This window comes from Sminthopsis crassicaudata, chromosome 4 (genome assembly GCF_048593235.1).
Source record: "Sminthopsis crassicaudata isolate SCR6 chromosome 4, ASM4859323v1, whole genome shotgun sequence".
Classification (NCBI taxonomy): Eukaryota; Metazoa; Chordata; class Mammalia; order Dasyuromorphia; family Dasyuridae; genus Sminthopsis; species Sminthopsis crassicaudata.
The window spans coordinates 281,579,411-281,591,796 of NC_133620.1; the positions used below are offsets into that span (position 1 = coordinate 281,579,411).

The window sequence follows — 12,386 nt, forward strand, 5'->3', positions numbered from 1 at the left end:
TCTGTTGATTTTGTTATTGACATGGTCGTTTGTGATAATAGTTTTCCTAATATCGAACCAGTCTTGATTCCTGGCATAAATCCCACTTGTTTACAATGTTGTTATTCTGCTGATAAGTTAATGTAAAACCTTTGCTAATATTTTATTTAAAATTTTTGCATCAATATTCATTAGAGAGCTTGGTTTATAAATTTTTCTGTGTTTTAGCTCTTCCTGGTTTAGATATCAGTGCCATATTTGTATCATAGGAGAAATTTTGCAAAACTCCTCCTTTACTTATTTTTTTCAAATAGTTTGCATAGTACTAGAATTAATTGTTCTTTAAAAGCTTTATAGAATTCACTTGTGAGTCCATCTGGCCCTGGAGATTTTTTCTTAGGAAGTTTATGAAGGCCTTGTTCAATTTCTTTTTCTAAAATGGGATTAAGTATTTTCTTTCCTCTTCTGTTTACCTGGACAATTTATATTTTTGTAAGTATTCATCTGTTACGGTTAGATTGTCAAACTTGTTTATAGAGTTGGGCAAAACAGTCCCTGATCATTTCTTTTAATTTCTTTATCATTGGTGATAACATTTTTGATGCTGGTGAGGTTTTTTTTTCTCTTTCCTTTTTCTGATCAAATTAACCAAAGGTTAATCTATTTTGTTAATTTTTTTCATGAAATCAATTCTTAGTTCTATTTATTAGTTCAGTAGTTTTCTTAGTTTCAATTTTATTAATCTCTCCCTTGAGTTTCAAAATTTCTAATTTGGTATTTAATTGGGGGTTTAATTTGTTCTTTTTCTAGATTTTTTAGTTACATGCCCAATTCATATTGCCGGTTTGGCGGCATCCCATAAGTTTTGGTATGTTGTCTAATTACTGTGATTTTCTTGGATGAAATTATGTTTTGTTTCTATGATTTGTTGTTTGAAACACTAATTATTTTAGAATTAGATTATTTAATTTCCAACTGGTGTTTAGTCTATCTTTCCTTGGTCCTTTATTGAATATGATTTTTATTGCATTGTAGTCTGAAAAGGAATCCTTTACTGTTTCTGCCTTTTTGCATTTGATTGTAAGGTTTTTATGCCCTAATACATGGTCAAGTTTTGCAAAGGTGCCATGTGCTGCTGAGAAAAAGGTATATTCCTTTCTGACCCTATTCAATTTTCTCCAAAGGTCTATCATATCTAGGTTTTAGAGGATTCTATTAACCTCCGTAATTTCTTTCTTGTTTATTTTGTAGTTAGATATTTCTTACTCTGAGAGAAGGTTGAGGTGCCACACTAGAATCATTTTGCAATTTTTTTCTTCCTATAATTTCCTCCAAATTACTTAAAATCTTCTCTAGAATTTTAGCTGCTCTACTACTTGGTGCATACACATTTAGCATTGTTATTACTTCATTATTCATGATACTTTTTATTAAGGTTTATTTTCCCTCCTTATCTTTTTCAATAAGATCTATTTTTACTTTTGCTTTATGTTAGATCAGAATTGCTACCCTGCTTTTTTTTTAAATTTCAACTTTAGCATAATAAATTCTGTTCCAGCCTTTTATCTTTACTTTGTATGTGTCTCTCTGTATCAAATGTGTTTCTTGTAAACAACATATAGTAGGATTCTGTTTTTTTACTCCACTCTGCTATTGGCTTCTGTTTTATGAGAGAGTTCATCCCATTCACATTAACAGTTATGATTACCAGCTCTGTATTTCTTTCCAATCTATTTTCTCCCCTATATACACTTTTGTTCTCTCTTCCCCCCCCCACCTACTACCTTATCTTCTATCAACTCTTCAACTCTTCTCTTATTTTTTTTCTTAGAGTTTTTGCCTTCTCTTCTATCCTGTCTCTCCCTCTTCTTTTCCTCTTTCTTCTTCTACCTTTTTTATTGGGTTGGATAAATTTCTATATCCAAATGAATAATTAAATTATTCCCTATTAAAGTCAAAACTGATAAGATCAAGGTTCAGACAAAGCTCATCCTCCCAGCTTCTTTCCCTCCATTCTGAACTTTTGCACCTTTTCATGTTAAGTAATTGTCCCATTATACCTCCCCTTTCCTCTTTTTACAGTACAGACCTTTTCCCATCCTTATTTATTTATTTGTTTGTTTGTTTGTTTTGCTGTGTTAAATGTTCAGATTTCTAATGTTCTGGCATTTTTTAAATTAACTTATTTAACTTTCCAAAAAAATTATGCATAGGTAATTTTTCAGTATTGACAACTGCAAAGCCTTTTGTTCCAAATTTTCCCCTCCTTTCCCCCACCTCTTCCCCCAGATGACAGGTTGACCAATACATGTTAAATATGTTAAAGTATAAATTAAATACAATATATGTATACATGTCCAAACAGTTATTTTGCTGTACAAAAAGAATCAGACTGGAAACAGCGTACCATTAGTACCACACTAGGCACACACTAGTGCCTGTGAAGGAAATCAAAAAATTTAGGCAGAAAAAATAGAGGGATTGGGAATTCTATGTAGTGGTTCATAGTCATCTCCCAGAGTTCTTTCACTGGGTGTAGCTGATTCAGTTCATTACTGCTCTATTGGAACTGATTTGGTTCATCTCATTGTTGAAGAGGGCCACGCCCATCAGAATTGATCATCATATAGTATTGTTGTTGAAGTATACTACGATCTCCTAGTCCTGCTCATTTCACTCAGCATCAGTTCATGTAAGTCTCTCCAGGCCTTTCTGAAATCATCCTGTTGATGATTTCTTATAGAACAATAATATTCCATAATATTCATATACCACAATTTATTCAGTAATTCTCCAGTTGATGGGCATCTACTCAGTTTCCAGTTTCTGGCCACTACAAAGAGGGCTGCCACAAACCTTGTTGCACATATAGGTCCCTTTCCCTTCTTTAAAATCTCTTTGGGATATAAGCCCAGTAGTAATGCTGCTGGATCAAAGGATATGCACATTTTGATAATTCTTTGAGCATAGTTCCAAATTGCTCTCCAGAATCCTTTTCTCATCCTTTAATGTCTTTTTCTTTGATGTCTTCACATCAGAGTCCATTCACAACCATACCCTCACTCCATGTGATTCCCTTCTTTGCTCCAATAACATACACTTAACAGTTACAGATATTATTTTCCCATCTAGAGATATAAACAATTCCACCTTTAAATATGGTTTTCCCCTGTTTACCTTTCTATACTTCTCTTGAGTCCTGTTTTTGTAGATTTACTTTTCTGTTTAGTTTAGTTTTGTTTTTTTTTCCAATAGAAATGATTGAAAGTCTCTTATTTCATTGAAGATCTATCTCCCTCCCTGAAAGATGATGTTCAATATTGCTAGGTAGCTAATTCTTGGTTGTAATCCCAGATCCTTTGCCTTCTGGAATATGGTATTCCAGGTCCTCTGATCCTTTTATTTATCCTTTAAGCTGCCAAATCCTGGGTAATCCTGACTTTTGCTCTTTGATATTTGAATTGTTTTTGTCTCGCAACTTGTAGTAATAATTTTTCCCTTGAGATTATAGTTTTGGAGTTTTGCAACAATGTTCCTTGGGGTTTTCCTTGTGGGATCTCTTTCCAGAGGTTATTGATGGATTCTTTCAAGGACAATTTTCCCCTCTATTCCTAAAATATTGGAGTAGTTTTCATTAGTGATCTCTTGTAGAATGTTATCCAGATTCTTTCTTTAGTTATAGCCTTCAGGTAGTCCAATAATTTTTCAGTTGTCTCTTCTGGATCTATTTTCCATATCAGCTGTTTTGCCAATGAGGTATTTTGCATTTTCTTCCTTCCTTTTCTTCTTCTTCTTTTTTTTTTTTTTTAAGTTTTTTTGATTCTTGCTCTTTCACAAAGTTATTAGTTTCCAGTTTCCCTGTTCTGGTTTTTAATGTGTGATTTTCTTCCATTATCTTTTGTATTTTTTCCCCATTTGGTTTATTATACTGTTTAAGTAGTTGTTTTCATCAGACAATTTTCGAACTGTTGACTTTCATGCATACTTCTCATTTCTTATCTCATTATTCGTCTACATCTCTTATTTGCCTTTTGAAAATTTTTATGAGCATTTCCAAAAAGTCTCTGTGGGTTTGAGACCAATTTATCTCACTCTTTGAAATTTCTTCTGTGGACATTCTGTCCTTGTCTAAGTTTGTATTTTGGTTTGCCTTGTCACCAGCTTTCTATGGTCAAGGTTCTTTTCTGTTTCTTGTTCATTTTCTTTCCTTTTTTAGGGAGGGTATTTCCTCTTTTTTTTTTTTTTACTTTTATGGTTTAGTTCTGCTCCTGCAGTAAAGGTGTTGCTGTCCCAAGCTTCCTTTGAAGTTCTGAGCCTTGGCTTTGAGCACAGGAGCCCATTGTGTTTGCAGGGGGTATCTTTGTCTGCTCTTTTCAGGAAACATTCTAGTTTCCCAAGGTGTGCTTGGGAACTGGGACTGGAGCTGTGCCCTGGTCTGCTCCTGTACTGAGCCAGCTCCAAGAGTTGCTGATCATCTGTGATTAAGACCCTCTCACTGGCTTTCCCAGAATCTGTCTGACCTGGGCTGAAAACCCTTTTCACCCCAATGAGACTGACCTTTCTTGTAGTTTTTCCAATCTATCTTGTGCTGGAGAGTGGTTTCATTTGGTCAGACTATGTTCAGAACTTGGTTTCATATAATTTCAAGGGAAACTAGGAGAACTCAAGCAGCTTACTCCACCATTTTGGCTCAACCCTCTCTGAAAAAATCCAGAATAAATAAACCTTAAAGATTAAGTGAAATAACAAGAAATACTAGAAAACATAATTAAGTACCTACTGTATATCAGGCAGTGTGCTAAACCTTTTATGCAATATCTTGTAATATCCTCATTTAATATCTCGTTTAATTCTCATAACAACCCTGGTGAAATAGATTTTGTTATTACTGTTTTACATTTAAGTAACTTGGGGTAAATAGAGTGATGTAAGTGATTGCCTTAGAGTAACACACTACTAATGTCTGAGGAAGGATTTGAACTTTTTTTTGAATTTTTTTTGAGTTTTTTTGAATCTAGGCCCAATGCTAAATACCTAACATCAAAAAAAGTTCACCTGAAAAGATAATTTAAGAAGCAGACTTTCTGAAAACTGTAATCAAGAAAAAAAAATATCTGAGTACTATATTTGAAGAAATAATTATAAAAGAAAACTGCCTGAAAGAAATACTAAGTTGAAAACACTCAAAACTGTTTTAGCCCAAAATTCAGGGCTTTGGGGTCAAAGAAAAAAAAATACTACAAACAACTAGAAAGAATAATTTCAAATGCCAAGCAACCTCAGGATTGCATGAGGTTATGTTGCAACTATAAAAAATTTGGGAACACAATATTCCAAAAGAAAAAAATTTACTACCAATAATAACTTAACTGAAAAAAGTATGATCTTTGAGGGGTAAAAAAAAATGAACCATGAATATAATTAGAATACTTTCAAGCATTGCTGATATAAAGAAAAGAGCTGAGTTGAATCTTTGAAACTCAAACATGAGATAAAAATAACCTAGAAAGGTTACATTTGAGCATTTGAAAGGGACTAAATTTTGATCAAGGGCTTAAAGAGGGAAAGAGATGTGACCCTTCAAAATTCTACTTACTTTGTGAATTATAGAGGGATAAGAGAAAAACAAATATGCAACTTTGGGGGTGTTTTTGTACTATTTCATTTGAAGAGAATACAAAAGAAAAGAGAAGGGACTATCTTAAGGAGAAAATGGGAAGAAGGGGAGGAACTTACTATTTCTGATAATTGTGGCATGCCAGAAGAGTATATATAAAGGTAGAGAAGAGGTAGGGGAGCTGGCATCTCATTAAACTGGGCAAAAGAGAATTTAACATACATGTACAAAAATAATGTATAAATACACAAATTCAATAGGGAAGTAGGCAAAACAGGAGAGAAAGAAAAAAAAAGACTTTAAAAGGATCAGGTAGAGGGGACTAGTTATAAGAAAAACAAGCTTCAGTTTTCTAGGGCAAATTATAAAGTAAAGTTTAAAAGGACAGAAAAAAAATTGATAATTGGGGTCTAAGCTGGGTGATGAGAGAAGCAGAAGACCTTCCCTCAAACCCTAATGGAGGCAGCCTAGGATGTTAGGCCTAAGAGCCCTAGGAATAGCAAGCTCTCCCAAAGCCACCCAACCTGCTTCCAGCCCAACTATCCAGGAAAACAGTTGCAGAGAAGCAGTTCCTTACCCATGGGCAGGCCAACCAGCCTACCTGAAGTACCAAGGCACTCTGAACAGCATGTGCCAAGCAAGCCAAACTACCATTTTCACTGTCATGTCCTTGCAGACTCTAATGGCAACAGCCCAGAAACCTGAATTCAAGAGTCTTGGGAATAGTAGTGCTTATAGTCATCACCCTAGAAAGCTACCCTCATGGATATATAGTCTGGCAATGGCTCCTGTGGATGCTGCAGCTATAGGTTAGTCTCATTCAGTCAATAAAAATAGTATTGCAAACATCTGTGCTAAGTACTGGTGATACAAGGAAAGATAAAAGATAGTCCCTTCTGTCACAGAGCTTAGTCTAAAAGGAAACGCAATATCCACAAAATTTCTATACAAATAACAACAATATGCAGAATTATTTAGAAATAATTAATAAAGGTAAGGCACTAGAATTAATGGGGATCATAAAAGGGTTTCTGTGGAAGTTGGGATTTTAGCTTAGACTTGAAGGAAGCCAGGAGATTAGGATTAGGAGATAGAATATTCTGGACATGGGGGGCACCCCAAGATAATGCCCAGAGAAGAAGTATCTTTTGTGAAGAAGAGCGAGACCATGTTACTAGATCACAGAGCAAAAACAAGATAAGATATATAGCAGAAAATCAGGCTGAGAAAGACTTTGAATATCAAAGGATTTTATACTTAATTTTGACAATGATAGGGAGCCACTGTAGTTTATTAATTAGAAAGAGTGATGTGGTCAAATTGTGTTTTAGAAAGATTGTTTTGACAGCTGAATGAAGATAGACTGGAAAAGGGAGGGACTTGTGATAAATGATAACAAAAGTCATAAAGAAATAAGTAGTATAAATTTGAAAATTACATGTTAAATTTATTATATATTTTAAAAAGGAAATCACATAATAGAGATTCATGGCTTTAATCCTCTTTTTATTCTACTTTGTGAAAAACAAGTTGGTATTAAAATCAGAATTTAAAAAAAAAATAGATTAATTGACTTCACACTTGTGATGTTAGAAAATAACAAATTTCTTAACAATTAGAGTTATCCCAAAGTGGAATGAGCTGAATTGGGAGGTTGCGGGTTTCCTCTCATTAGAGGTTGTCAAACAGAGGCTGGATAACTGTTTCTCTGTTATTTTCTTTCAGATTTGGGTAAAATTAAATATTGACTAAGGTTTCTTCCAACCCTAAAATTCTATTTGTCCGTGATTTCATATTGAAGAGGGTGGCCAGGGATGTATGAGTGTCAGAAAAATGGAAAGAATTTAACAGGAAAAAGTGAAGAATCAGCTGATGAAAGCTTATTTTCTAACTTTCTCTAAACTCCTATAAATCAAAATACTACACATTACTAATCCTGCATAAACTGGCCTAGCTAAATTGCCCAAGATATGTGTATCTCACAGGATAATGCAAAACTGTTTCCGTGCTATTATTTTGTTTTTATTTTTTTGCTTCTGATTGATGCTCATCTGGGAATAATTATATTGTTGATGAATTTAAATGTTACTCTCCAAGGCAGCAGAAGAAATTTCTGTTAAAATACTATAAACATATGCATATTATTTCATAAAGGGATAATTTAGCATTTGCTTTTTAAATCTGGGTATTTGGAATAGAATGGAACGTCATTTTCATAAATGGTAGATGATCAGAAAAAGTTCATCCTCTTCTATTTAAAGGTTCACATATTTGTTGTGTTCCCAAATGTAAATTTCTTATTCAGAGCATTAATAAAGGATAGATCCATCAGAAGTTTGGAAATTATAAATGATGTTATTTAAGGACATTTTCCTGCATTAATTCATGGATCAGAAACCCTGAAATATGTAATAAGATTACTCAGGTTTATCTTAGAAACTTTCAATTAAATATTACCTTGATGTTTATGTCTCTCTAAATTGTTGGTTTGAAATAATGAGATGAATTAATGAACAGAACACTGAGAAATATAAAAATGAAAAGAACATCATGAAGATCTTTAGTAGATCCTTCTAAGTAGACAAATTCTTAAATTGTTCAAGACAAGGCAGTTACTGATTCTATTTTTATGAATATTTAAGGATTGAAATTCCATGTTTTTTCTTAAATAAAATTATGGAATTTAATAGTGCCAAGCTTAACTACCTCAGGGAATAGCATTTCTAACTGGCATTCCTAGTCAGACTTTAAAACTTAGAAGTTATGTGAGAGGTATTTAAAAAGATCCATCTCTTCTTTCTGCTATTGTTATTTCAAGGTTTGGAATAGTATAAAATCATAGATTAAGAGCTAGAAGCAATCCTAGAGGTCATATAGTCCAACCTTCTCATTTTACAGAAGAGTAACTTTTGCCCAGAGAGATGAAATAACTTGTCCAACATATAGTAAATGTCAGAGCTGAGACTTGAACTTAAGTTCTCAGACTCCTGATCCAGCATTCATCTCCACTGATGCTGTACTTGGTGTCCTTCTCAAACCTGTTTTCGTTTAAGAATTTTTTTTAAAATCACATCACAGTGTCTGTTACCTCTCTTTTCAGCAGCCAACAGTTTACTCTGTGTCCAAAATGCTTAATTAAGGCTGTAATGATGACAAATATATAAATTTGTGTGTGTTTTATTACATTAAAATGTATTTTAAAGGTTTATGAAAACAGTATATTCTCTGAACTTCTTTGGCATCCTATTTCTGAAGAGAGCCATCAGTTTGGCTTGCATTGATTGTGGTTGGCCATATGCCCTACCCACATTTCCACAGCAGGATTTACAATTAGAATATACCACAATAGAATATAGAAATATGGAGCTGAACTGGACCTGAGTTGATCTAGTCTAGCTCTCTGCTTTTAAGGATATCCATGCCTAAACCATTTGGAACAAGTATTTGTAGGCATAGACAGTATAGATTTAATGTCAAAGTGTACCATATATTAGTGAAAGCTTCGTCACCAATTTAATATGTGATTTAGGAGCCTAGTTCACATTTTCTTATTTTATATCTTGGTTTTGGTCAGAATGCCAATTGCCTAAATTCTTTTGATCCTCTTTAGTCAATTTATCAACAAGCCTTCTCCATCTTTTTTCCAAAAATCTCTAGAATTTTCCTGTTTCTGTGTTCTTCTCCTAATAGAGCTATATTTCTTTTTTTTAATACATGGATTACTACAGCAGTCCTATTGCTTTTTTTCTGACTCTAATTTTTCATCCTTCTAATTATTCTTTTTTATAGAATTTTCCAATCCATTCTTAATATCACTAGTGAATAATCTTCCTAAAGCCATCACTTTAATTATGGCACACACTTGGTTAAGAATTTTGACTATTAACTATTATATGTTTTTTTTTCTTTTTTAAAAACCTTAAATGCAAAATAAGAAAAAAAAAACGGACAAGCAGAAAAAGAAAAAAATTTTGTCATGTGCCCACCACAATATCAAGGAGAATTCAAAATATGTAACAATACATTTCCATTTCAAGAGAGCATATATAATAATAGAAAACATTGTTTTCATGATTGTCCATCTTTTCTTTGCCTCCTTGTATATTTTCTCTTGTTCTGTCCTGTACACTATTTACTTTATTCTCTCTCCACTTTTCCTCCCCACCATTAGCTATTTTTTTCCACACCCCACTATCTAGTTCCCAACATCTTCATTATATGCCCTTGACTATATCTCTTACCTTATTTTCCATCATTTGCCTCCAATGACCTGCTACTCTAAATGTTTCTTTCTATACTGTTCTAATAATATCTTATTTGAATAGCTCTTATAATAATCTTTTAAAATAGGTAGTGTAGCTATTAAATCTATTTTATGGATGAGACAACTGAGGCTCAGTCTCACAAGAAGTAAGGCAGGATTTGCACTCAACTCTCATTCTGAATCTAGTCTGCTTTATGCAACATTATGCTACCTGTCAACGACATCAACCACCAAATAAAAAGCATTTATATAGGATCTACTATGTGCCAGGCTCTGTTCTAAGTGCTATATAAATATTACCTCATTTGATTCTGAGAACAGTCCTGAGATGAAGTAATCATCTATATGCATGCCATGCTTCTTGAATACCATCCCTTATTGTTCTTCTGGCATGTTTATTGTTTTATAATTGTCTTTTAGTTTTGTGTTTTCTTTTGCTTTTCCAATTGGATTGTAAGCTTCTTAAGTTTGTGGACAATGTACTCCAGTGCTTTCATAATCTCTTTCCCAGCCCCAGTACATTTTATACTAATAGACACATAATAGAACAAAATAAACGAATGAATAAAAAAGTATTATTTGTTTGTCCTTGGGATTTTGTCTTTACTATTTAGAATGAAGAAAACTTTCTATTTGTCTCAATCAGTATTTAAGCTTTCCAGAATTCATATGGCAATCATAAATTTCTGGCTTAATTGAATTTATTTTTGCACAAGTAAAACACATCTCCATAACTCAAAACTTTTTGCTTGAATTTCTCTAAATCATTGTAGGAATTATAATTGGTCATTGAGTAAAGAGAGATGTAATGCTAAATAGGTACAAGAGAGAATGCTCTCCACAAGGCTGTACTGGCAGTTGTGGTGTGCCAAATGGAAGAGATTAGTTTTAATCCTATTTAGAGCTTTTCCATCAATATTTCAGTTTGCTAAAGATGGCAAGAGATTTCCATTTGACTTGAAATCACTGTCCCTTCCTTTCTATGGAAATATTTGTAAATATTCTTGGGTTAATTAAGGTTCTTTGATATATATTGGATATATAGTTCCAATTATGAGTATATTTTCAACATTATTTGATAAGATTGATGATGTTTTGTGACATAGAATTCTAGACTAATGCTTTTAATTAAAATCTAAATTGCATGTGACTTTTGGATATGGAAGCTTCATTATTCATTATAATGTTGTCCATTTCAGTGTTCTGGCTGGCTATAATGGCACCATCTTTGCATATGGACAAACCGGTAGTGGCAAGACTTTCACAATTACTGGGGGAGCTGAGCGTTACAGTGACAGAGGCATCATTCCAAGAACCTTATCATACATTTTTGAGCAATTACAAAAGGTACAGAATCATAATTTCCATTTATCTTGTGTATTTATAACTTTCTGAAGGAAAAAATTGCCCTGTTAGTAAAGTGCTATTATATTCTATTAATAGATCATATTCTCTATTATAGATTTTATATAATATATTCACCTATCATATTCACATCTTTAGTATGATGAAAATTTTGCCTTCAATAAAAAGCATTGCATTTAAGGAAGATTCCAAGTGCCTCCCCTTTATCAATTATCTCCTATTTGTGCTATTCACAGCTTGCTCTGTATATATATATATTTGCTTGCATATTGTCTTCTCCATTAGATTGTAAGTTCCTTGAGGAAAAGAACTGTCTTTTGCCTCTTTTTGTGGTCTCAGTGCTCAACTAAATGCCTAGCACATGCATGCAGACACACGCATGCACATACACACACGTACACATAAAATGTTTATTGATTTAATCATTCATTTGCAATTGTGCCCTAGCAGAGGAATTTCAGAACTATTCATTCAATCACTGCTCTTAGAATGAAGATTTAGGGGTAGTTCTTTCTTTGAGGTTTATAAGGCACATGATATATTTGCTTAAAAAAAATTACAGATTATCTGATTTTTATATCTTTGAGACATTGAGATTTTTCCCTTGCCATAATAAAGGCAAGCAAATAAAAACATTTTCTTTTAACTCTTAACAGCCTACATAGGAAAGTTTAAACTCAGAATCATTGATTCAGAACTAGAAACATAATTCTTCTCATTGATTAGAAGACCAAAGAAATAAAATCATTTAGTATGAATTAAATTTCAGCTAAGTTCAATGTTTCTTTGATTCTCTATATACATAAATTACTCAAGTTATACATAACATACATATATATATATATATATACACATATGTGTATATATAGGTATATATATATATATATATATATATATATATATATATATATATATATATATATATATATATATGCATATATATATATATGTATTCAGCCCTAGTCTCTTATGATGAGGTCCTGTTCAACATCACTATTAAATTTCCTACTTGGATTTCCTGATATGCCAGATAAAATATATCTAAAATAGGACTCTATTTTTCTTGCCAAAGTCTCTCCTCTTCTTAACTTCCTAACTTCTCCCTGTAAACAGCTATCAGGTTTGTTGATCTTACCTTTTTCCCATCTTTTCCATAATTCT

The 12,386-nt window shown here is 32.8% G+C and overlaps 1 protein-coding gene and 1 long non-coding RNA gene across 3 annotated transcripts in view; one reads left to right on the plus strand and one right to left on the minus strand.

The window, feature by feature from the left end:
• KIF6 (kinesin family member 6) overlaps positions 1-12,386 on the plus strand; it is a 466,898-nt gene that overhangs the window by 95,242 nt on the left and 359,270 nt on the right. For both annotated transcript variants that reach the window (XM_074311016.1, XM_074311015.1), the window contains exon 4: positions 11,060-11,207. In XM_074311016.1, coding sequence (XP_074167117.1) covers positions 11,060-11,207 — 148 coding nt within the window. The remainder of the gene's footprint in view (positions 1-11,059; positions 11,208-12,386) is intronic.
• LOC141566457 (uncharacterized) overlaps positions 4,543-12,386 on the minus strand; it is a 287,659-nt gene continuing 279,815 nt past the window's right edge. Inside the window, exon 3 of the long non-coding RNA XR_012489320.1 lies at positions 4,543-4,679. This is a non-coding gene — a long non-coding RNA (uncharacterized LOC141566457). The remainder of the gene's footprint in view (positions 4,680-12,386) is intronic.